The sequence below is a fragment of the Chrysemys picta genome, chromosome 18 (assembly GCF_011386835.1).
Source record: "Chrysemys picta bellii isolate R12L10 chromosome 18, ASM1138683v2, whole genome shotgun sequence".
Classification (NCBI taxonomy): domain Eukaryota; kingdom Metazoa; phylum Chordata; order Testudines; family Emydidae; genus Chrysemys; species Chrysemys picta.
In genome coordinates this window covers 10025743-10050913 of record NC_088808.1, presented here as the reverse complement: position 1 = coordinate 10050913, position 25171 = coordinate 10025743, and the positions used below count along the sequence as shown (strand labels likewise).

The 25171-nt window shown below is 50.4% G+C and overlaps 1 protein-coding gene across 5 annotated transcripts in view; it reads left to right on the top strand.

Moving 5' to 3' along the window:
• The window catches only part of ASTN2 (astrotactin 2), a 631841-nt gene that overhangs the window by 595484 nt on the left and 11186 nt on the right, over window positions 1-25171 (top strand). For all 5 annotated transcript variants that reach the window (XM_065572255.1, XM_065572253.1, XM_065572254.1 and 2 more), the window contains 2 exons: window positions 20028-20128; window positions 23070-23253. In XM_065572255.1, the coding sequence (XP_065428327.1) occupies window positions 20028-20128; window positions 23070-23253 (285 nt within the window). The remainder of the gene's footprint in view (window positions 1-20027; window positions 20129-23069; window positions 23254-25171) is intronic.

Below are 25171 nucleotides of genomic sequence, written 5' to 3'. Positions count from 1 at the left end.
GGGCTGTGGGTGTGATTCCCAGCATGCCTTGTGCCAGGGTGCTAAACATTGAAGTGTCTCGGTGGCAGCACAGGCTAGCCACCTTGAGCGCGCACCCGCCTGGACCCGGTGGGGACGTACTCGGGGCGGCTAGTCCATGCCGCTGCTCAATGCTGCCTGGGCTTCCAGGGCCACACTACTGCTCTTAGCGTGTTAGCTCGGTCACACCCCTAGCACCAAGTACAGACACAGCCTCCCCACCGTCACTGGGATGGCAGATTCAGGGAGCAGCAGGAGCCGATTTCTTTCTCTCCCTTCTATCCTTTTTCGATCCTGGCCAACAGGGATATGGAACCTAAAGAGATCAATGAGGTGCTGTGTAGCGGGGCAGTCACCCAGCTCCGGTTTGGAAGGGGTTAAAAACAGCCCTGGGAAAGGGCTGTCCCGGGGAACCAATCACGAGTGGGCTTGAGGCAGCCAATCAGGGCCCGGCTGGGCCAGTATAAGAAGGGCTCCTGGGGCAAAGGAAGTCAGTCTTGCTCCAGCAGTGGAGTAGGAAGGACCTAGCTGCCTGGTAGAGACGGGGGTATCTTGGACAGAGCAGTACTGGGAAAGGGCAGGCTGAGCTGGGGAGCTCTGGCCTGGTGACCTCCCAGGCTGAGGCCTTGCAGGGAGGCAGCCAGGGCAAGTGATGAGTGGCCATTTCAGACTGCAGTTTGCCCCTGAGAGAAGGGGCTAGATGACAACTGGCGGTAGTCACTGAGGCAAGGTGGGTATAGAGGGTTGGGGTTCCCCTGAGGTGGGGAGACCCAAAGTGTGGGGGCTCTGCTGTGGGGCAGCACCCCAAGTTAAGGGGCACTGTGATCTGGGAGGGACATGGAGCCAGAGATGGTGGAGACAACAGGGCAGGTAACCAAGGGTGAGAAACTGACCAGAGGAGGGCGCTCCTGAGCTGGTTGAACTAATTCCCAGACTGACCAGCAGGAGGTGCTGTGCCAGTGTGTTGGTGGCACTGCTGTATGCTGTACCAAGCCCAAGCACAGTGAGTGTGCCCTGTAGCTGAGCTAAAAAGTGTTGCTTTCAAGGGAGGGGACCAAGAAGGAAGGTTTATAGAGCACTTGTATCCTGATCTCTCCACTTGATAGCTTTGCCCTTGGGTTTCCATAGAACCCCAGCCTGGTGGAAAGAACCCAAAGCCTTCCCCTAGAGGTAGCCCAGGGACTGTGCCCTGGTGGGGTCGTTACCTTTTGCATTTAAAAAGCTCCCTCGTGCCAAGAGTCAGAAAATCCCCTCACGTGACCCGTTGGTTAACTGTTGGGGATCGACAGCCATTGTCTGGAAGGAATCCAGGTGCTGGGTGGGAGGGGTTATGAACTACAGGATTCTGAGGTTTCCTTATCTCTGGCCTCTCTTGCATTGGGGGATGCATCCTGCAGCTTTTGTGGGAACCCCACCCTTCACAGAAATGGAGAATGTCTTTTGTTTTATTTGGATCATCCTGTACAATCCAGCAGAAAACAACATCCCCTGCAATAGGTTTCCATAAGATGGGATCAGTGTAGGCCTCCTTTCTTCCTATCGTACTTCATGGCCAGCTGCCTTCCCTCAGCCTCGTGCTGATCAACAGCCAGGTGGCCCTTCTTGCGGGGGTTGATTCTGCAGGACTGGTACCCTTCTCCTCCCAACCGCCTCTTACAAGAGCCCAGCACAGCGTCTGCCCTCTGAGGGGGAACGCCAGTGACTCTATCTCAGAACGGTCGCGGACTCAAATGCCTGAATTTCAGGCCAAGATTTTATTAAGAAGAGAGTGGGGGGGAAATCAGATTACCCCAGGAGAAGCACTCTGTGAGATGTACTAGCCTCATTCTCAGCAAGATACATGAGATAGATGCATGTTTTTACCATCTGTTTATCATTACAGTGGTGCTTAAAGGCACTGACCAAGCTCAGGGCCTCATTATGCTAAGCGCTGCACTTACACATAGTCAGAGACTCTCCCTGACCCAAAGAGTTTACAAGTTAGATAGACAACATCGAAAGGATTGTTATCTCCACTTCGCAGAGGGGGAACTGCTGCACAGAGGGCAGAGGATTGTGTCTTCACTGCAAATGAACTTGAGTTAGCCTAGTTCAAGGCAGAGCGGCCACACTGCAAAATACCACTCAAGCTGCTGCGTCCGCCCTGGAGCCGCACTCCCTGGTGCGTGGGGTGCTAGGGGGGAACATCGTATGGGGCTTTGCGCTGCAGTAAGCGGAGCTGCTCCATGTTTCGTCCCTTGTGAACTGTAGAGAACTTGTTTGTCCTTCCTGGGCACATGGGGGGACTTGTGGGAAGGCACTGGAGGACTAGCAGCCCTTGGAGTGGAGTTAACCTGTGTCCTCACTGCAGGGTGGTCATGTTAGCAGCTGGGGAGTCGTGTGAACATGAGGCGCCACTTGAATTATAATTTGAGTTAATTTTGCAGCAAAGACAAGCCCCAAGTGACTCGTCCTAGGTCACCCAGGGGAGCAGGGAATTGAACCCACCTTTTTGGAGTCTCACACCAGTGCTTTAACCGTCTTCTCATTACACTGCCAAACACAGCAGCTTCTTTCTCTGCTGCGCCTTTCCCTGCATTTCCTTTAGCAAGAAAGCCTTTCCTATCCAGGTAGTTGCTGTCGACCCTCCCCGCTCGTTGTCTTTTGTACGTTCCAGCAATTATTCTATGTCCCCACCCTCCCCCAACACACAAGAGTTGATTCTCAGAGGGTTTTCCCCCACCCTCCAATTCGTGGTCTGTTCTTGGAAGGACTTTTTGGAGAATGCTGGTTAGCCTGTTTTAAAACGTTTACCGTCCCTGAGGGAAGGCATAATCCTTCAAAACCACTTGCTGGCTGCCTCAGATCTGAGTTTAGAGATAGGGCTCCAGTATTCGGACACAGTACCTCCATGTTAACGATCATTCATTTCTGTATCAGATGGGAATGGCTGATAGAATAAAATCCAAGATGGTTGTAACAGATGATTTAAAAAAAAAAAAAACCCTGAAGAACGCAGATAAATCCCTATTCAATTTGATCGTTTTTTGGAGTATTTTATATAGAACTGTCGTACATTTCTAGTGGTTTTGCCCTTTATTAAATTCTGTAGAATTTTTCCGTAATAGCAATATCTATCCACTTATCCATCCATCCACCTTAATGTATACACTGTAGAAACGCTAAACAACAGACCATGGAAATGCTAAACAAACACCTTCACAGCTGTACCAGGATGTGTTCTGGGTACATACAGTGCAAGGGACAGACCTGACTGGGCTGGCGATAGCAGCTGGGAGTTGCATGTGTCAGTTGTGTCACCGCATTATGCACCAGAGGCCACACTACTCATAGTTAAAGCTGCACAGATGTTGCCCCTACGCACAGCACATCTCCCCCAGCCCAGCCTTGTTGATGTCCCAACAGTACCATCGTCTCGCTGCATGGTTTTTGTGGTGCCAGCCATAGGGAAGTCAACTCCAGCCACATGGCCGGATTGGAATGTGCAGTGGATCTCTTTGCAAGGCACTCCGCCTGCTTGGATAATGGCACTGTAAACACGGGCATGGCATGACCAATCAGGCAGGAATTCAGGGCCTGACAAAAGCAACCGAAAATTCCTTCCCTTCCAGGGAATGCTCCCTTCCTATTGTCCGCTTGTTATTCACCACAAAGGGCGCCGGGGAGGGGGTTACGCCAATTTCTTAATCGCAGCGTCACCATCGAGCAATAAGCTGAAATGCATTCTTGCGGCTTGTGCGGAGGGGCTGATTTTTATTTTTTGATTGTAATGGTTTCTGAATAGGAACACTCACAGAGACACCCTTCCAGACTGTACGGTTGGCAGATAGTTCCTGCTTCTGCTCCTGCTCCACCGAAGTCAGTGGAAGTTTTCCATTAAACGGTAGATCAGCACTGTCATAAAGCCACACACTTGCTCACCCAAACACACCGGACACATTTCTCCGGAAATCCCTCACCAGCATTAGGCACCTCCGCCAGTGATAGCAACGGTGGAAGCACTAGTGTAGACAGGACATATTTGCCACCATGGCACCTAACCTTGCACAGATCAGGTCTAAAGGGACAGTGGTAAACATGCTGGCTGTTCCCAGAGCTCTGTCCATACTAGCAGTCTCAGTTTTGCCCCCACAGGGGATGCCTTGCTAGTGCAATGGTAGGAGGTTTCCTGAAAAGAAACAGTGTAGACAGACTTTAGATCCAGTTGCACATAGCCTCAGTATCCTTTTTACACTCATGCATAGCACATTTACACACAATGTTAAGTAATTAGACCCAAATACCCTCCATGCCAATACAGAGACACCCTTATCTTGAGATATACTAATAATACTTAGCATTTATATAACACTTTTCATGTGCAAAGCACTGCAAAGACATTAAATAATAGTCACACACACACATCCTGAGGTACAGGCAAGTACACAACTCTGCTCACACAAAAACACACCCGTGCACACTCGCCCACACAAAATCCCGTAAAATTTCAACACCTTCCCCTATAGGCACATCAACACTTACTTGGAGTCAACCCTGTGTATGTACACAAACTGTATTGTGAGAAACTGGGTTATCTGTCTGTCTATCTCTCTATCTATCATAGTCATTTATAGAAGTGCCTGTCAACTCAGTAATCTAAGTGCTTAACAAAATCACGAAAAAGCAAAAGAACGGGGAGAGAATGGTGTTTTCTCACCCTGTTTCCCTAAGTACAACACACAGTCCACCTGTGCAACTCATTGTCAGGGAATGTTGTGAAGGCCGAAAGTATAAATGTATTTTAAAAAGAATTAGATACGTTCATGGAGGATAGGTCTCTCAGTGGCTATTAGCCAAGATGGTCAGGGCACAACCACATGCTCTGTGTATCCCTAAACTTCTGACTGCCAGCAACAGGGACTGGATGACAGGGGATGGGTCACGCAATAATTACCCGTTCTGTTCATTCCCTCTGAAGCATCTGGCACTGGTCCCTGTCGGAAGACAGGATACCGATTAGATGGACCTTTGGTCTGACCTCATATGGCCCTTCTTATGTTCTTATGGGGTGTGAAGTGATATGTACAATGATTTTATTTACATATGTATTTATTTATGAGCATTGTTCCTGGGGTGTGTCTCACACTTCATTCTGAACACACTCAAGTTTGGGCACAATCTGATCTCTTCTGGCATTAAGTTCCATAGCCTATGTCCTGCAGCTGAGAACACTCTGCTCCTAGCTCTTGGGGTCAGTCCAGCTGCCTCATCTGAGGGCAGGGGGGATTGTCTTGGAAGGTCATGAAGGGTGAAGCAGATGGAGATAACTGAATCCCTGTCCATTGAGGCCTTGTAGATTAGGACCAGGGCTCTGAATTCTGTTCTAAAGCAAATAAGGCACCAGAGGAGCTGGCAGAGCACTGGTGGGATGTGTTCATGTCAGCACTCTGCATTGGCCTCAGGCATGTTGTGTTGGTTGTGTTCAGACCCAGAGAGAGTGAGACAAAAACCTTGCTCACTGTGGCTGAGTGTTCTCCTGAGAGCAAAGCACAGTAGGAAGCCACGTAGCTTTCAGTGGAAGAGCATTTCCAGATCCTGAGCATGGATCTGATGATCTATTGCTCCAAAATCGAGGAGTGTAATTAGGAGACTGTAATGCGTTAGAACTCAATAGGCAGAAGGTTCAAATAAGAGTGTATTACAGGCAGCGATGGACTCCAGGCATACAACAATAGTGTCATATGTGTGACAGGGTAAGGTTGGTAGAAAAGCCAGTCAGTCATTTTTCAACAAAATGTTTTTCATTGCAACCTAAATATTTTGCAGAATCAAATTGGTTTGGACAAAAATTTCTTTGGGAAGGTTTCTCAGGTCCAGGATGGAATTCTGAGAGAGACAGGTCTACCCCATGGTAGTTAGGACAATTGCGCAAGTTGTGGCAGACTCACGGTCAAGTCTCTGATCTAAGTCCAGTAGTTCAGGGGCGTGAATGCGTCTCCCCCATCTCTCACTGAATGCTCTAACCTACAGAGTCAGCGTCTTGTTCTCTGGGCCAATGAATATTTAATTATTTATACAAAGTGGAACAACACCAACAGGAGCGACTGACTCTATAGCCCAGAGTTTTGGGCCTCGTTCAGAGAAGGGACCCCCATTTCCCAAACTACTGGGCTGTTGGGTATTCTAGGTTGGGACTGTCTCTCAATCTCTCCTATTTTTTCTTGAAGCATGTCGAAAGGTCTAGTTTTCATGCTGAGGTGGGACACATCTTGAAACCTTGACATTTTTTGACGAAATGGAATTCTTCTTTTCCCGCCAGTCGTCGTCAGTGGTCATCCCATAAGTGAATACCCATTGTGTCCATATCCATACATGGTTACTTAGCATCGATATATGGCAAATGATGGGATTGTTTATTTGGACTCTTTTCCCATGGTCCAGGCAGTTAGGTCGTGATATCCCACAGCATCTAGCAGTTGCGGGAGCCCAAAATCTGCAGTAAACAGCAGGGGCAGGAGAGAGCCAGAGTCAAGCATGTGGAGTGTCAGAGAGATGCAGTGGTAGGTTGGGCCTGCATCCATGTCATCATGTGACAGAAACAGCTCAGCTCCCACACTAAGTGCAATTGGGTTGGCTCAGTTTTTGGTTGCAGCACTGCCCACCCCAGCCACTCAAAAATCATGAAAATGACTTAAAAATCATGGGATTTTAAAACATAATAATATGTTTTGAGCTCTGGTTATTTGCCTTCTGGTTTTTGAGCCTTTTGGGTTTTGCATTTTCAACCTGCAACTACTAGGCCTAGAAACTTACTTTTTGTTTTTTATTGGAAGCTGAGATTCTCCCATAATCATAGGACTCCAGGAGCTGGGGGTTTAAGAAAAGCACCAGACTAGTGATAAAATTGCAAGAGTTGTAAATTTTGGACGGGAAACCTGTCATGGCATCTCTCAAGAGCTACAGGAAGTTACATTATGTTTCAGGAGAAGGTGGTCTTCCATCTAAGTCGTGAACTAGTTTCCCAGCATGATGGTAGGGGGCACTGTGCTTCTGGAGCGGCTATCTTTTGGGAAAACCAGATATTCTAGCATCACGTTTTTAAAGGCATCCTGGCCGTTTTTATGAGCTGGGTTTTTAACCCTGATTTCCTGGATAAATCTAAATCAGGAAATTGCATTCTGCTTCCCTACATGTCTCCTGCAGAATATACACAATCATAAGTCTTGAGAGGCATTGCTGTGTTTGCCATTCAACAGCTGCTGCATTTCACCCCAGAGGTGGCTACATAGCAATGGGTGGATGGAGCCAAATATGTATTATTCGTATAAAAAATAATGTTCATATTATTCTACCAAGAGCATCAAAGAGGAAAAGAGCCAGGTGTGCGATGCTGGCTGGGTGGCCTATAACCCACTGGAGACCTGGGAAAACACGAGGAGACCCCAAAGAGGAAAGCTTAGCCTTAAATGCCTCTGTGTCATGGTGCAAGCCCTGCCCCATCTTAATGTAAGGCATTTCTGATTGGCCGGCGTGTAGGGTAATGCCTTGAGCACGGGGCTGGGAGCTGCTGAGTTCTAACCCTGACTCTACACCTGTCTTGGCCAAGCCACTTAGTCCCATTCTTTTGCCTTGGTTTCCACAGGAATCATTTAATGGGCCAAATTCAGTTTTGATGTAAGTGGGCGCAACTCTCTAGACTAGGGTTGCCAAGCCTCCAGGATTGGCCTGGAGTCTCCCGGAATTGGCACTGATCTCCTGGCGATGACTGAAAGCAATCCGGGAGATTTGAATCGGATATTTTAAGAAAATGACATTACATCATGTTGGGGGGGGGGGGGGGGGGGAATCTCCCAGAATAGCTTAATAGCTTCAGTCAGAGTTGGCAACCCTACCACAGACTTCAATGGAGTTGCACCCATTTCCAGCGGGTCTGTGGTGGCCCCAAAAGTTCGGGATGGCCTAAATAGTAGTCTAGTGTCTCTCCACTCAGCCTAGGAACATACAGTGCATATCACGTGTCTGCCTACACTATCCCTCCCCCACCCCCAACCCCCCTTACACACAGAACATACGCATGGAAAGAGCCTTTCTGGGTTTTCTCCTGTTTCCAATGTCTCCATTAGGCTGGCGAGATGCAGATGGACAGTGTAAAAAGGCTGGGCTGGGCTTGGCAGCAGCTCCAGGGAGCCTGTAACTGAGAGATTCCCCCAGGCCGTGCACTCCAACCGATGAACTGATGGCTAAGGAAGCGTTCTGGCTGATTTACTCAGAGCTGGACTCCAGGGCGGGGTGTGCTCGGCTTGAGTCCTTCCCTTAGTCCTGCTTCCCTTTTATTTTCCTCGTGCCTCCGCTCCAAACAGTCCCCTCCACTAGGCTGGATGCAGTCACCTTGCTGCCTGCCCTGCCGATTGCCCTGGTGTCTGCGGGCCTTATCGGCTTCATTTCCTACCAGGGCAATCCTCATTCTCTGGTACCAGCAGGGTCTCCTTACCTCAGCTCTGCCAGGTCAAAAGCTCTGCAACCACTTGGCATGAAGTTGTGCTCTGGCCGTGGGATTGTGGCTGACTGGCAAGACAGTAAGTCTCATTGGGTACAGCAGGTTGGCTGGTGTCCGCGGTGGGACCCGTGTGAAGGTGATTAGACCAGGTTCCATCTGAGGAGTCCGATGGAAGGCGTTGACTAGTGTCAAAGGGAGTCCTGGTGCTGGATCCAGGACCTGTGGTGGGTGATCCCTGTGTTTCACCCCAGACCCAGGTGAATCGATCCTTTCCCAGTCATTCTACCCCTCCACAGGCTTTGAGGCGGATGCACCATTGCGGTAACCTATGGCAGCCCAGCCTTGTTTCTACTCTCTCCCACTGCGAGCCCAAGTGAAGATGCTCAGTTGCAGTGATTGGCAACTTTCTGAGTCTTTGAGGTGATCTCTGGAGACATCTTCTCCACCCAGGGACTGGTGTAGTTCAAAGCCCATATTGATACTGCTCCTGGTCAACCATCACCACTGATTGCCCTGCGCTGGGAGCGCTCCTGACAGCTTTTGTGCCATCTGTCCTCCTCAGTGCCCATAGAAAACAGCTGCTGTTAGATGCCCATGGTCTGCACCCTAGAGGGCATGGGGGAGGGCGGGGAAGGAAAGGGAAACAGCCAGACACACACACAGTTAAAATCCCATCCGAGAGCTTATGGAAAAGTTTGAAAATTCCCTCCACCCCCAAAAAAATAAAATAAATGAAAATGTTTCAGTTTCCAAAAATAACTAAAAGCTCTCCCACAATAGTTTGTTGTTCAGTTGTTTGCAATTTTTGGTTTTTCATTCATTAAAAAAAGAAAGAAAAATTTAAAATTTCCATGACAAAAATTGGGGGAATTGTTTTGTAAAATTCTGTTGATGTTTTTCATGGAAATCCTGCCCCTTTCATCCCTTTGCTTTTCCTCTCATGCAGGGACCTCAGCTTCCCCTCCCCCATGCAAAATAAGCCCCTCATTATATCTGCTCTTGGTTCAAGGCTGATAACAGAACAAATAATAACACCTAGCTCTTCTAAAGTCTCTTTGCATCTTCAGATTTCAAAGAATTGTACATTATCAGTAGCATTATCCCCCTTTCATATATAGGGAAACTGAGGCACAGGGCAGTGAAGAGACTTGCCCAAGATCACCCACAAGCCCAGAGCAAGGAATTGAACCCTGGTCTCTTGAGTCCCAATCTAGTGCCCTATCTCCTAGGCAACACTTTCTTCTGTCACCTTGCCCATAGAGACAATCGAGCAGGGCCAAACTTACTAAAATTCTCCAGAGCGAATTCAGCAGCTCCTGCTGCTCTCTCCCTGTGGGAGATTGATGTTCTCGTGGGGATTCCAGGGCTCAGTGGCTCTCGTGACACCTCTGCCTGCATGAGGGGCTATAGAATGACCTCATGGATGGTCCTTCCACCAAGTTGTCCCACAGGTTCCATTTGTTTTCAGTGGGCATCCAGCCTCCCTTCACATCACAATCAGGAATTGCATTGGCATTCATTTTTCAGCGCAAGTTGCTGGTTAGAAGAACGCGATTCTGATCCTGATATCTGGTGTCCCACTGCTCTTGGACAGTGCTTCTGTCTCTGTCTTGCCTGTGCACCTGGAAATCAAATATCCGCAAGCATTATAAAACCCCAAACTGTCCAGGAAAGGATTCGCCCCCCGCCCCATGCTTTACCCCAAAACGGTAATAGCAGCTCGAGATTTCAGTGCTGACAGGACCTCTCCCGCCAGTGTGTGAACTCGGTGTCCGTGTGGGCTTTTTAGTAGGGCAGGCAGGGACGGTTCGCCATTTTGCACCTCTCTTGATTCCTGCTTCGCTTTGCTTCAATTGTGCGAGACCCAACGCAGGCTTTAGCGATGGACAGAACCTACAAGGTCACCTCTAGCCCCTGCTCTACCCCGGCAGGATGGGTTCCTACATTCTGTTCGGGAGCACCATCTCCAATCTAGAAATGGGGTCTACTCCATTTGGCAGACTGCACAAGAACATAGGACTGGAGGATCTCCCAGGTTATCAAGTCCAGTCCCCTGCTACCCCATCCTATAATGCCACCTGTCAACACAGTCAACCCTCACAGCTAGCAGAATGTTCCTGATACCCAGCCTACGTTCTCCTTTGCTTAGCTTCATTCAGGGAGCTTTAGTTTAGTCAGAGCTCCCGCTTGCCCCCCTAAGCAATTCTATGCACTCCTTGATGTTCACAGCTCCCCGGTGATAGAGCACGATGGTGGGGGGGATTGGAGGGAAGAAAAGGGGGATTCAATCCATTTCACAGCTCGCCCCACAAGGCAGGTTTTTATCCCCACCGCTTCAGGTTACTTTCCAGCGAGTTCACTCTCCTTTGTCGCTCCCCCAGCAATGCACAAAGTGTCAATTCAGTGGTTGCCGCAGTCGGAGGGCTGTTTTACTGATGTAAAGACACCCACACACAGAGCCAAGTGCAGAGAGGAGCATGGCGGAGGGTCTCTTGGGTTTGGAGCACTAAATAGCAGAAATAAATTCAGTCCTCTAGTTGCCCAGTCTTCTCAGTAGTGGCATTTACCCAGTGGGCCTCCGGTACTCTGGTGTGCCACCCGGTCTTGGAGAAAATGAAATTGTAGGTCAGGGGGTGTTTTCCTGCTTCCAATCATAGGTGTGTCCGTGCAGAAAGTAGAGTAGGCTAGAAAAGGAGAGAGGGTGAATGGGGATGGTTTCTGTGATGCACGTTAGGGGCCTCGGGCCAGTCACTGCGTCACAAAAACCACCAGCACAGTTAGTGCCCATAGGCCCAGCTCAGGAAGGGGCCCTTGTTTCAAGACCGACCACCTAGAAGTGGTCCTAGCAGGTCTGTGACCTGGGACAGCCGGCAAAATTTTCCCTGCTGCTGTCCCCTGTTCTAGGGATAGCGAGTTTCACTCTCCAGCCCTGTCAGTCCTGCGCCTTTTGAATTTATTTGCCAACTTTTAAAAGAGGGACCAGAAAAAAGGGAGCAGAAAGGGAAAGAGAGAGAGAGAACCAAAGGGGAAAATAAAGGTCAGGGAAATGGGTCAGTGCACCATCTCATTTCATCTCTTCCCTCCCTTTCCTGCTGGGGTCTCCCGGAGAACCAGATGTGGTTATTTTGCTAGCACTGCACGCCTGCAGAGCGATTCTCTCCATCACTGAGGTGTGTGCTGAGCAGGGCAGCCCTTCCGAGCACTGCATGTAGGCGCTACTGAGGATATCGAGGGCTTCAATATAAACCCCCTTGATGAGTGTGAGTGTAAGAGCCAACTGTGAACAAGGGAAGGAAATGGCTGCTCCCCATGCAGAGCAAAGAGAGCTGGAGGTGGAGGCAAAAGGCCGAGTTCCAACACTTCACCTGGGACCTTGCAAATCAGGATCCAACCAGTGACAGACGAGAGCTCAAAAGCACGAGAACAGAAGATTAACTGGCAGCTGCTGCTTCCTGAGGATCTGGGAATGCAACCCGCTTCGGCGGCGTGAGGCATGTTCATGCATAGGTCTTTTTACCCTGTAATCACAGGCGGATGTGTGAGTGTTACTGGCCATGCCAAAAAAACAAAGGAAAACCTGGGAAACAGAATTGAATCTACGCTGCATGTATGCACCTATCGTGGCCTGAATGGCTCAGGCGATTTGCACTGGGATGCAGAGCCTTTCCCTTCCAGGTCACTAGATCTCCTCAAGCCCTATGCTGATCATGATTCAGAGACATTCCCACCTGACGGCCGTTCAATAACGTGTATGTAATGCGCTGTTGGATCTCAGTCCAGTTGGCATTCGTCACACCCTTATTGGCAGTCTCTGAGCAGAGACGCCAAAGACTGAATGAGTCTGGAGACCAAACTAATCTCTCAGCCTTCGAACTGCAAGAAGAGGTGGAGCCTGTCGGTGGGGTCACGTAGAGAAGCTTATGTTCCTGCTGCCCATGTTGTACTTGGACTGTGAATAAACAAAGAGCCTCGCGCTCCCAAGCTGAGCCACTCACCAGCACCAAATTGTTGCACAATTTGGGCCAAATCCAAAGGTGATGTGTTATTTAGAGTTTCCTACACTCCATTAGAATCCCTCATACTTACATGTCAGTATCTAAGGGAGAGAATGTTGAGCATATCTACACAGTTTGGGCACGGATTTAATTAAATCAGTTTAGAAACAGATTGAGATAAATTGTCACCACCACCACCTATGTGTGGACACTCTTAAACCTATTAACGAATGATTGAATTTGGTTTAGTTTAAATTGATTACACATCACCACACAACGTTGCACCAGTTAGACTCGCTTGTTTCCAGATCACCCCTTTGGCTACACCACAGCCACTGTGTGTGTGCGGAGCAAGCTCTGGTGTGACATGCATGCTGGGAGGGGCCAAGAAGGAGATGGAAGTGACACCAATTTAGGGCACGGCTACACGAGAGAGTTCCCAGCTGTGCCGCTGTAAGCTCTCGAATGTAGCTGCTCTAAGAGCTCTCTTGTCGGTTTAACTACCCCAGCGCCCGCGAGCAGCAGTAGCTGTTTGGCGGGAGAAGCTCTCCTGACGACAAAATGCTGCCCACACCAGCGCGTATGGCGGTGTCACTTCTGATGATTTATTCACACGTGCCGAGCAACATAAGCTAGCCCGACGTAAGCTGTAGTGTAGACATAGCCGTAGGCTCCTTCTAGACTCACGGGAGGGATAGCTCAGTGGTTTGAGCATTGGCCTGCTAAACCCAGGGTTGTGAGTTCAATCCTTGAGGGGGCCACTTAGGGATCTGGGGCAAAATCAGTACTTGGTCCTGCTAGTGAAGGCAGGGGACTGGACTGGATGACCTTTCAGGGTCCCTTCCAGTTCTAGGAGATAGGTATAGTTCCATATGTTTTTTTTATAGAATTACTGAGGTTCAGCTCTGAATTTGGCCCTTTAACTCAAGAACATCTGGCTCCCCTCTACAGAGACTTCCCTTTGAGAATGACCAGAAATACCATGGATTGCAGTAGCTGGATGGCTACAGGTTGGAAATGTTAACAGCTGAACTGAACAACCTGGATGGCAGAATAGCTGATGTGGGGTGACCTTTGCTCCATGCAAAGGATGTGAAGTCACAGAGTGGAAATGCTGCTTTCCATCCTGTCTATAGTAAATGAATCATTCCCTAGTTTAACAGAGGGTCTCACGACAGAACCTACAGGCTAAAGCGGCTGGCTAATTGTGTTCCGGACACAAGAGCGTTTTGCATTTGGGGACTTCTGGACATCGTGAAGGCCTCTCAATGGCCAACGTGTCAGAAAATGACATCTTTCAGACATAACAGTGGGGTCCTGGCCGCTCATTAAAGATGCCACACCCGTGTGTTTGCAGCACTCAGAGCTTGGCTCAATGTGATATAATGGCCTTTCTTCTCTTTCCATGTCCCATAGGAGCAAATCATTTCATCATCGCCCTGTGGTACTGTGTCACCACCTTTGTTATTGTGTCATATCGTGATATAGCCCCCCAGGAATGCCCAAATACATTTTGGCCTCCTTAAACTCAGCAACTAACCTGAGGGAGGACCTTGAAATCAGCACAGGTGGCTGCTGTGATGTGAGTGACAGATTGCAAGAGGTATTGATGGCAATGCTCCGTTAGGACACACGGAGTCCATTGTGCCCAGCAACTCCAGTGTATTCTCCAGTGTTCAGGACAGCCTAGTTCTAAATATCTGAAATGTGGTTGCCGCTACTTCCCTTGGAAGACTATTCCACAGTATGAGCTCTCATTGTCAGGATGTCTTTCCCCCCTGGCATACAGCCTCAAGGCCTTTTCGTAGCTAATTCCTTTGTTCCTAACTTGCACCCTCTTGGACCACACCCTGAACAATTCCTCTCCTCTTCCATTGTGTAGATCTTCTTTTCCTTCTGTTGTTTATTTACCATATTATAGCCCTGCTGCCATGCCCAGCACTGTACCCAACTGAGGAAAACACCCCAGCCAAGTTAGAGATTCCTGTTGAGTTTACACTCTAACAGCCCCAGGCGCCCTAACTCCCGACCCGTCCACACTGGCAAGGCACGTAGAGCGCCTGGACTCTGCAGCTGGAGCGCTCCTGGGAATCCACCTCTACGAGAAGCATAACGCTGGTTGCGCCTCGGCTGAAACGCCCCAGCGTCAGTGTGGATGAGGTGTTGCATTACTGCGCTTTGATCAGCCTCCAGAAACGTCCCATAATCCCTTTAAGTCAAGTGGCCACTCTTGTCATTGTTTTGGAATCGGCTGTGGGAATGCGGATATCCCGTTTCAAAGCTCCGTTTCTGACAGCCGGCATGCTTATCTGCTCCGGGACAAAACAACCGTTAGTGTGGAATGCCGCTTGCTGTGAGTGTGTGAGAGAGAGGCGGGGAGGAGAGGGGTCTGAACTTACAAGACAGCATGTTGATGCACTCTCAGCACCCCAAAAACCCGCTCTCTCTCCCCCCACATACACCCAACACACTCCCTGTCACACCCCACCCCCCGCATTTGAAAAGCGTGTTGCAGCCACTTGCACGCTGGGATAGCTACCACAATGCACTGCTCTTTGTGGCGATTCAAGAGCTGCTAATGTAGCCACGCCAGCGTGCTTCCAGCTGACAATGTAAACACTCGCCAGCGTTTTCCCTGCTGCGGTCTCCGAAGGCTGGTTTAATTCCCAGTGCTCTACATCTGCAAGTGTAGCCATGCCCTAATGCAGGGGTGGCCAACCTGAGCCTGAGAAGGAGCCAGAATTTACCAATGTACATTGCCAAAAAGCCACAGTAATACGTCAGCAGCCCCCCATCAGCTTCCCCCCCCCACTCCCAGCACCTCCCACCCACCGGCAGCCCTGCTGATCAGTGCCTCCCCCTCCCTACCCGCACCTCCCGATCAGCTGTTTTGCGGCGTCCAGGAGGCTCGGGGGGAGGGGGAAGGAGCAAGGGCATGACAGGCTCAGGGAAGGGGGCAGGAAGGGGGGGAGTGGGGGTAGGGCCTGTGGCAGAGCCAGGGGTTGAGCAGTGAACACCCCATGGCACACTGGAAAGTTGGCGCCTGTAGCTCCAGCCCCGGAGTTGGTGCCTATACAAGGAGCCGCCTATTAACTTCTGAAGAGCCGCATGTGGCTCTGGAGGCACAGGTTGGCCACCCCTGCACTAATGTGTACAAGGGGTAAGAAGCAGGTGGTGGAACACAAAGCCAGGCAAAAAACGGCACGGCGGGTTCCAACCTTTCCTCCTTGGAGGCTGCGAGGGATTTCAAGGGGAGCAAGCATCAAGTCCTTTATGGGTTGGGCTCATTATGACCAGGATACTCCCTGCGATTCCTGAGGTGAGATTTCAGAACCTCTTTGAAAGACAGGAGGGTTGTGGCTTAGTCCAGTGGCTCTCAAACTCGGGCCGCCGCTTGTTATGGGGAAGCCCCTGGCAGGCCGGGCCGGTTTGTTTACTTGCCGCGTCCGCAGGTTTGGCCGATCACAGCTCCTAATGGCCGCGGTTCGCCGCTCCAGGCCAATGGGGGCTGCGGGAAGTGATGGCCAGTACATCCCTCGGCCCACGCCGCTTCCCGCAGCCGCCATTGGCCTGGAGCGGCGAACCGCGGCCACTGGGAGCTGCGATCGGCCGAAGCTGCGGACGCGGCAGGTAAACAAACCGGCCCGGCCCACCAGGGGCTTTCCCTGAACAAGCGGCAGCCCGAGTTTGAGAACCACTGGCTTAGTGGACATGAATAGTTTAGTTTTTTTTATTGTGACACAGTTAACCAGAGCCAGGTTAGACTGTGCTGGACATAAGGCCCACTGCCGCATAGTACTGAGGGAACCCTGCTCTAATAAACCATGGTCCAGAAGGCTGTGTACCTTTTCTTAATTAACCCAGGCCTGCCAGCGTTCCTGGAACTGGTGACTGAATAACTTTCCCGTTGTGTCAGGGTGAGCAAGGTGCTGGTCTGAGCCTTTGACATCATCCAACGCTGCTGAAATATTTTAAACACTCTTCCAGGCAGAGACGCCACCTTCTGACCTCCCCTGCGGTCGAAGAGATTATGTGGGCACTAATTACAAAGTGCTGCAATTACGTGCTGATAAAACCTCTCGGCTTTAAAGGAAAATGCTGTGGCACAGATTGGAGCTTGACTGACTGAATGGCTACAGCTGGGGCAGAGGTTAGGGATTAACTTGTGTTCGCACGTTACAAAAATAAAAAATACCACGCGCAGAAACAAACGACGCCAGGATTGCCCTGAAAATCAGCTGGCGGGAGAAATGTGTCATTAGCTCTTTTTGCAGCTTGTCACCTTTGTGTGAAGCTGTTTGTGGAGAAGGAGGAGTGTTGTCCAGCAATTAGAGCAGGGGACGGGGAGTCAGGACTCCTGGGTTCCATTGCTGGTTTTACCACTGCCTCACTGCAAGTCGCTCAACCTGCAAGTGTCCCAGTTCACCCCACTATAAAATGGGCCTCATCGTTCCTATGGGCTGCAATGGGTTTTTCATATGCTGTGATGCTCCCAGTCTAAACAACTTCAGGTTTGGATTAAGGGACCACAGTAAAAGGGTAAAAGCAGTGTCTCTGTGAGAGAGCACAGCCTGGGCTTCTCCTCTGTGACATGCTGCATCAGCTGAGCTTTGCAAAATGGCAACTGTCCCTGTGGGCAGGCAGACTCCTTGGCAATGTATAGCCAGTACTGCGCCCATGCAGACCCCAGATATAGTTAAGAAAGGACACCGCTTGCACTGATGGAGCGTATCCCTTGCTTGGAAACACTGTTAGCTGCCTTGGTGCAAATGGCAGCTTTCCTTGTCTACTCTGGAGGTGGGCAGGACTTGATGGCCCTCAATGGCTGAATTGGGGCTAATCCCAGACAAGGCCAGTGTGTGGAAAAGAGCAGAAGCCAGTTCATATGTTAAATTAAATTAATGGAGATATCCTATCTCCTAGAACTGGAAGGGACTTTGAAAAGTCATTGAGTCCAGCCCCCTGCCTTCACTAGCAGGACCAAGTACTGATTTTGCCCCAGATCCCTAAGTGGCCCCCTCAAGGATTGAACTTACAACCCTGGGTTTACCAGACCAATGCTCAAACTACTGAGCTATCCCTCCCCCCATGTATGCGTGGGTGCGTGTGTGCATACATGCTGTAGCTGGAGGTTTACATTCCCAGTCCAGGCAGATGTATATGTGCTAACCGTGATTGAGCTTGGACGCTACAAGTAGCAACATGACCAGGGCGGCGTGGCTAGTCAGAGCAGTGTGGCCATGGCCACGTGGCTAGTCAGAGCAGCGTGGCCAGGGTGGCATGGCTAGCCAGAGCAGCGTGGCCAGGGCGGCGTGGCTACCCAGAGCAGCATGGCCAGGGCGGCGTAGCTAGCCAGAGCAGTGTGGCCAGGGCGGCGTGGCTACCCAGAGCAGAATGGCCAGGGCGGTGTGGCTAGTCAAATCAGTGTGACCAGAGCAGCATGGCCAGGGCGGCATGGCTAGCCAGAGCAGCATGGCCAGGGCGGTGTGGCTAGTCAGAGCAGTGTGACCAGAGCAGCATGGCCAGGGCGGCGTGGCTAGTCAGAGAAGCGTGGCCAGAGCAGTGTGGCAAGTCAGAGCAGCATGGCCAGGGCGGTGTGGCTAGTCAGAGCAGTGTGACCAGAGCAGCATGGCCAGGGCGGCGTGGCTAGTCAGAGAAGCGTGGCCAGAGCAGTGTGGCAAGTCAGAGCAGCATGGCCAGGGCGGCGTGGCTAGTCAGAGAAGCGTGGCTAGGGCAGTGTGGCAAGTCAGAACAGCGTGGCCAGGACGGCGTGGCTAGTCAGAGCAGCGTGGCCAGAGCAGCATGGCCAGGACGGCGTGGCTAGTCAGAGCAGTGTGGCAAGTCAGAGCAGCATGGCCAGGGCAGTGTGGCTAGTCAGAGAAGCGTGGCCAGGGCAGTGTGGCTAGTCAGAGAAGCGTGGCCAGAGCAGTGTGGCTAGTCAGAGAAGCGTGGCCAGGGCGGCATGGCTAGTCAGAGCAGCGTGGCCAGAGCAGCGTGGCCAGGACGGCGTGACTAGTCAGAGCAGCGTGGCCAGAGCAGCGTGGCCAGGACGGCGTGACTAGTCAGAGCAGCGTGGCCAGAGCAGCGTGGCCAGGACGGCGTGACTAGTCAGAGCAGCATGGCCAGGGCAGTGTGGCTAGTCAGAGAAGCGTGGCCAGGGCAGTGTGGCTAGTCAGAGAAGCGTGGCCAGAGCAGTGTGGCTAGTCAGAGAAGCGTGGCCAGGGCGGCATGGCTAGTCAGAGCAGTGTGACCAGAGCAGCGTGGCCAGAGCAGCATGCTTAGCCTATCTGAGACCCCTGGTATGTATTCAGGTCACCAGCCTGTCCCGCCGCCTGTGCCACCGCAGCTACGCTGCTATTTGCAGCACACTAGCTCAATCACAGCTAGTGCCTGTACATCCGCCCAGGCTGGAAATTGCCCCTTCAGCTGCGATCTAGATGTGCCCGTATGGTAGCGAGCCCGTCCGTGGGGATGTTACTTCTGACACAGCCAAGGATGCTATGGACTTGGACCACAGCGAAGAGAACACACAGCGCAGTCCGGATCCCACTTAAGCTGCAACAGCTTTTAAAAGAACAATTTTCACTCTCTCCCGAGTTTGACGTTAAGATAATAAGCTGGGCTGTGCTATTTAGGGGCCTGATCTGGCTTCAGTCCGCGGGTGCCCCGTCACTGGGTGTCTCAGACCTCCAAGGCGGCCAGGTAAGCTCCTGCACTTTGTCAAAGCCAGCCCAGGAGACGTGCGTTGCACTGCCTGGCTCTGAGTGGATAAATATGGAAAGATGCCCACTGGGAGCCGCGCGGAGGATTATGCTGGGATTTACCCGATCCCCAGCTGATAAGACGCTCTCTGTGTTTTACGCTGTAAACCTCTGATCGGGACACTCGTTGCTCAAAGCCAAAAGAAAAAAAAAAGGCCCAGGGCCTGTTTGATCAAAGATTCTTCCAAGCACAAGGGCCGTATTTTCCTGTCAGATGCTCTCCATTAGTTTCAAGTGTGAAATCAACACTCTCAGCCGTTCCCAGCCCCTCTCTGGCTAGAGAATGGAGAAAAGACAACCTCCGGGTCTTTTCAAAGGATGCATGCAAGCTGCTGCTGCCACCTGTTTGGGCATTTAAGAGAGGAATTACAACCTCTGTTACTTAAGGATGGAGGTAGAGGCACTGTACTTGCAGAAGCTAGTGTCCTGGCGCAGTTGCAGTGCGGCAGGGGAAGCAGCCCCCCTAGATGACAGTGGCTTTATACAGCTGCCGTGCAGCGGGACAGCTCTCCAGTGCCCTTGTGTAGATGCAGTGAGCAGGCCAAGGCAGCCCCACAGACAGTAGTGCCTTTGCACAGATGCAGCGAGTCCCTGGCAGCTTTCCTTCTTTGTCCTCTTCATTATAAATTCTACTGTTCTCTTCTCGCCCACTCAAGCTGCCAGAAGTGGACACAACGAACTTGGACCGAACAGTTCATTGCTCTTTTGGAGCCTTGTCCATGTACCGTCATGGAGCTGGGGTACCGTCATGGAGCTAACATTCTCTCTGCCTTCCAGATTTACCCTCTATGCCGTGGACACCCGAGGGAGGCATTCAGAGCTGAGCTCAGTCACCCTGAGAACAGCCTGCCCACTGGTGGATGACAGCAAGGCAGAAGGTAAGAGTTCAGTCTCCTCATTCCCGTGCTCCCAGACCTGGGAGAGCTCTCCGGTTAATCTCTCCTTTTCCCCACTTCCCTTGTCCATTGTCCTCAGAGACATGGCTGATTGCCATGCTACCAATGATGCAGCGGAGATGAGGAGAGAGAAAAGAAAAGAAACAACAATAAGGGAAGGGGAAAGAGATACTGAAGGAGACGTTAAAGGAGAGTGAGGGCTTGTCTACATGAGGACACTTGCGAAAGTTAATTGAAATTCAGTATTAAAGTGGCCTACATTCGATTTTTGCTTAATTCATTTGAATGACAGCATCGACACGGGGATTTAATTTGGTTTAACTAATCCACTTTAAAAAATAATTTGGATTCACTTTCTTGGGTGTCCCTGGGTAGACAAGCCCTGAGAGAGAAAGAACAAGGGATGAAGCTGGAATAGCCCGACTGTTCTGAACAGCAGTAAGAGAATGAAGAGCCAAACAGGGACATGCAGAGTGCATGCATGATCAAAAAGCTCACAGTCTGTCTCATGTGTGTGATCTGTTACTGCAGGGGTTTGCCACCTTTTTTCCATTTACGGACCCTTATAAAATTTTGACTAGAGGCGCGGACCCCTTTGGAAATCTTAGGGTACGTCTTCACTACCCGCCGTATCGGCGGGTAGCTATCGATTTATCCGGGATCGATATATCGCGTCTTGTTAAGACGCGATATATTGATCCCCGAACGCGCTCACCGTCGACTCCGGCACTCCACCAGAGCGAGCGGCGCGGTAGCGCAGTCGACGGGGGAGCCGCGGCCGTCGATCCCGCGCCGTGTGGACCCCAGGTAATTCGATCTAAGATACTTCGACTTCAGCTGCATATCTTAGATCGATCTCCCCTGCAGTGTAGACCAGCCCTTAGACATAGTCTGCGGGCCCCAGGTTGAAAACCACTGTGTTACTGTACAAAGGGGCCTGGCTTGGAGCTACAGCTGAGGGGGGTGAGGAGGGAGGAGAAGTAATACAAATGTCCAAAATTTGGAAGTTGATTTCAGTTTTCAGGGTTTGAAACAGGTCCCTTTTTGTGGTAATGATATTTTCAAAACGGTTCACTTTTTTTATCAGAAATACAATGTACATTATTATATTTTTTTTCTTTTAATTAAAAACCCAGTTTTCAGAAAACAAAATATGTTCAATAATTCAATTAAATTATGTATCCAATATAAGTGTCCGGGGGGGGGGGGTTCTGCATCTCCCCCTCCCCCTTTCCGGGGGGGAAGGCCATTTTCCCCCACCAAAGAAAGAAACCCTTTTTATTCAAAAAAGATTGAGGGGCTCTGCCAGAAACCCCATCTGTAAAAAGGAGACAATGATACCGACCTCCTTTGGAAAGCACTTTGTGATCTACTAATGAAAAGTGCGAGATAAGAGCCAGGGATTATGCTCATGTTATTTTTAATGATGACTCTCTGCATTTCTGCCTAACTTGCTTTTCTTATTATTGATAATGTTCACGGGGGAAAAAAACACCCCAAATCCTCTCATATTCCCTCCCTCCCACCTGCAATCCCCCCCATGGGGCACAATTTCCCAAAGAGCTCAGCTCTCAGCATGCACACAACATTCTAAGCCCTTGTGACAAGTCACCCTTATTTAGGTGATTCAGGGTGTGTCTTCGGAGTTAACGTGGGTGATCGGCACCTAGTTAGCCTCCCCCTGGTGAGAGCACCACATGGCAAAGCCACCCCTGAGTCATAGGTGCCGACTCTGTGGGTGCTCCAGCCCTGAAAAAAAATAGTGAGTGTTCAGCACCCACCAGCCACCTGCCAATCACCTGTTCGGCGGCAGACGGGAGGCACAGGAGGGAGAGGGTGGAGTGGGGGCAGAAAGAGGTGGTGCAAGGGTGTGGCCTTGGGGGAAGAGGCGGAGTGGGGGCGGCGGGCAGAAAGGGGATGGAGCACACACCCAGAAAAATGAAAGTCGGCACCTGTGCCCTGAGTAACTGCACCCTCACTGCCGCTGCACGCCCCCATATGTGTGTCGCTTCGGACTTCTGGGGGCTTCTTTTGTGCTGCTGTAAGCTGAGCCGCTCTTTGATGCTTTCCCAGCGAATTGTGGGAGGACTTGGGGCATTGGTGGGAAAGCACTGGAGGGCTGGCAGCACTCGAGTGTTTAGCCGGTGTTCTTGCCACAGAGTGGGCAGATGACGAGCCCGACAGAAAACAGCACCTGAGCTTTACCCCAGGCAAGCCAGAGAGCCTGCTTTGAAAACACCAGCCAACTCGCGCGAGAGGGCTCTGTATGGGGATGTTAGGGGCAACACCCAAGTAAGAGCCTGGGTTAATTCTGCAGTGAAGATGTACTCTGATGGAGAGCTGAGCTCTTGAAAATCAGGCCCATAGTGCCTAATGATTGAGACAGCAGTTCCCTCTACAGCGGTGCTTCCCAGCTCTGGAGGTATAGGTTAGCAATACAGGTACTTTAGGCTTTTGTGCCTGGTATTCTAGCATCTCCTTCCCTCTGTGCATTACTATTCCCCAGCTCCCACTCAGCAGCTGCGGAGTTTTGGCTGACTGGGGCTGGATGCAGAGGTTTAGAGAGTGCACCATTGAATGGGAGGTGGCAGGCATTGGTTGGCACAGTTGAGGTGTCAAGCCCTGATCCTGCAAAGGGTTCTGCAGGGGCAGACTCCCTGCACCCACATGGAGTTGTTGAAGTCACTGGGGCTCTGTGGGGACTCTGGGTTCCAGCCATGTGGGGCCACTAGCAGGATTGGGGCCTCAGTCTGGTACAGCTGCCCAGATAGATGGCTGTGCTCCAAAGCCAACTTCCAAGCTGCTGTGGGTGAGACAGCCACCCCAGTCCCCCAACGTCAGCCCCATTGGCTGGTTTTTCCTTCCCGCACTCCCTGTGCCTTCCATTCCCTTGTAAACTCCTCCTCCCCCTGCTCCTTTTCAGAGATAGCTGACAAAATCTACAACCTCTACAATGGCTACACCAGTGGGAAGGAGCAGCAGACTGCCTACAACACGCTGATGGAGGTCTCCGCGTCCATGCTCTTCCGAGTCCAGCACCACTACAACTCGCACTACGAGAAGTTTGGAGACTTTGTCTGGCGCAGTGAGGATGAACTGGGGCCCAGGTAGCTGTGCTTTCCCATAATCCTTTGGGGTTAGTCCATCCCACCCCATTAGAGTGGCCTAGTGTCCTACACTGCTGAGTGCATCCTGTTTAGGTGGCCATTCAGATGACCCTGATGATCCCCTAATACCAGAGAGGTAGCGCTTTGTAAACCTCACCAACTAACCCCATCATCTGCCCTGGAGTGGGATAAAGGGGTGCAGTAATTTAGGATTGACGTGATTGGGAGACCAGTCCTGGGAATAACAGGCAGTGCTGCAAATTAGGATCTGGGCCTAAGTGAACTGGTAAAGCTGTGTGGACCCAGTGCTATAAATTAGGACTGAGGTGAACTGTCAAAGCTGTTATAAATTAGCACTGACCCCCAGTCTTTTTTCCATTGGAGAGTCTTTGTGGCAGAGACTGTTACTCCTCCAGGATTCAAATGTGCTCTGATATTTTCAGCATTATCACGGTGTACACTGATTAGATGAATGAATCAATGTGGAAGTACAGAGAGTGATGCAAATTAGGACTGAGGTGCGTTGTATCAGGTGTTTGGAGAGCTAAGTACTAGAATAATAAAGGGACAGTTTACCCTAAGGATGTATCCAGAGGGATAAAGGATTCTCCCTCAATCAGCACACCCTCTAACAGCTGTAGCGTTGGTAGGTAGAAAAAGTCCAGGGGATGAAGGAGAGCAGCTCGAGCAGCAGAGCACCATACCGGGGCACTGTCAGAGGAAGCCTCTTTGGGATTTTGACAATTCAGCCTTTTTTGACTAACAAACACATTTTTTTGAAAATCCCTACCCAGTTCTATGGCATGTGTTCTTGAGAAGTTTACCACTTAGAGCCTGTCCTGTTGTTCTGAGATCTCCAGAGTGAAAGTGGCTGTCCTACAGGGATCATCTTGGCTTGTGTTCTGGTTTTTAACAGCAGTAACATTAACTGAGGCTAAAGTGAATGCTGGAGTTGCCGCTTCAGCTAAACCATGAACCCAGCTATAGCCCACCAGCCCACTACAGATGTGAAGGCCTTAAAAAGGCTCTTCCCCCCTCCCCTTTATTTTGGAGGCACAAGACATGAGGGCCTCATGTAGCTCTTGTTTATTTAAGGGGCAGGGGAGAAGGTTCACATGTCTTGACACCATGAGAGAGTGGAGATAAAACTTCCATTTGTTTACGTGTCACACAACCAGCAGATTTTTTTTCTTTTACTCTGTAGTTCTACCCTGGTGATATCTCCTTAGGGTTTGGTGAATGAATTATCAGCATGTGCTAGACTGTGATTTGCAGCACAATATCTCCTAACTCCCTAGTGAATTAATCCTCTCTCTCTCTCTCTCATCTGATTGATGAAGAGACAGACAGATGAGATGTATAGTCTGTCTGTCTAATCAGCCTAATGTGACATATTGATACGTTGCCCCTCACCATGGTTACTGGGCACTTTACAAGTTATAAATACTCTTAAAGAGTTTAGATTTCTCTCCCTCCCACCCAAAACAATACAATGGCATTACAGTGGCCTGCCCAAATTCTAAATGCAGTGCGCACTAAAACCATGCTGCAAACTGAAGCATGTCCAGGCTATGGAAGAAAATGTATGTTACAAACCCGTGTTCCCTTATCCTTAATTCCATGCTGAGAATGGGGTTTAGCAGCTGGAGAACTCTGAGATTATGAAGAACAACGGTTCCAGCAGTAACCCCCCCCCAATATCATTTTGGGGTGTTTGCAATTGTATATTACTGGTGAACATGCAGGTTCGGAGAGACTGCAACTGTGGAATAGAGCATACATGGAGTATGCTGTGTCAGAGCACTGGGAGAATAAGATGGGTTGTTTCCTGGACAAGGTGTCTTATTATGACCTTTTGGCCACCGGTCATGAGCTGCTACTATAACTCCTCACAAAGAACATTCAGCAAGTGTCATGA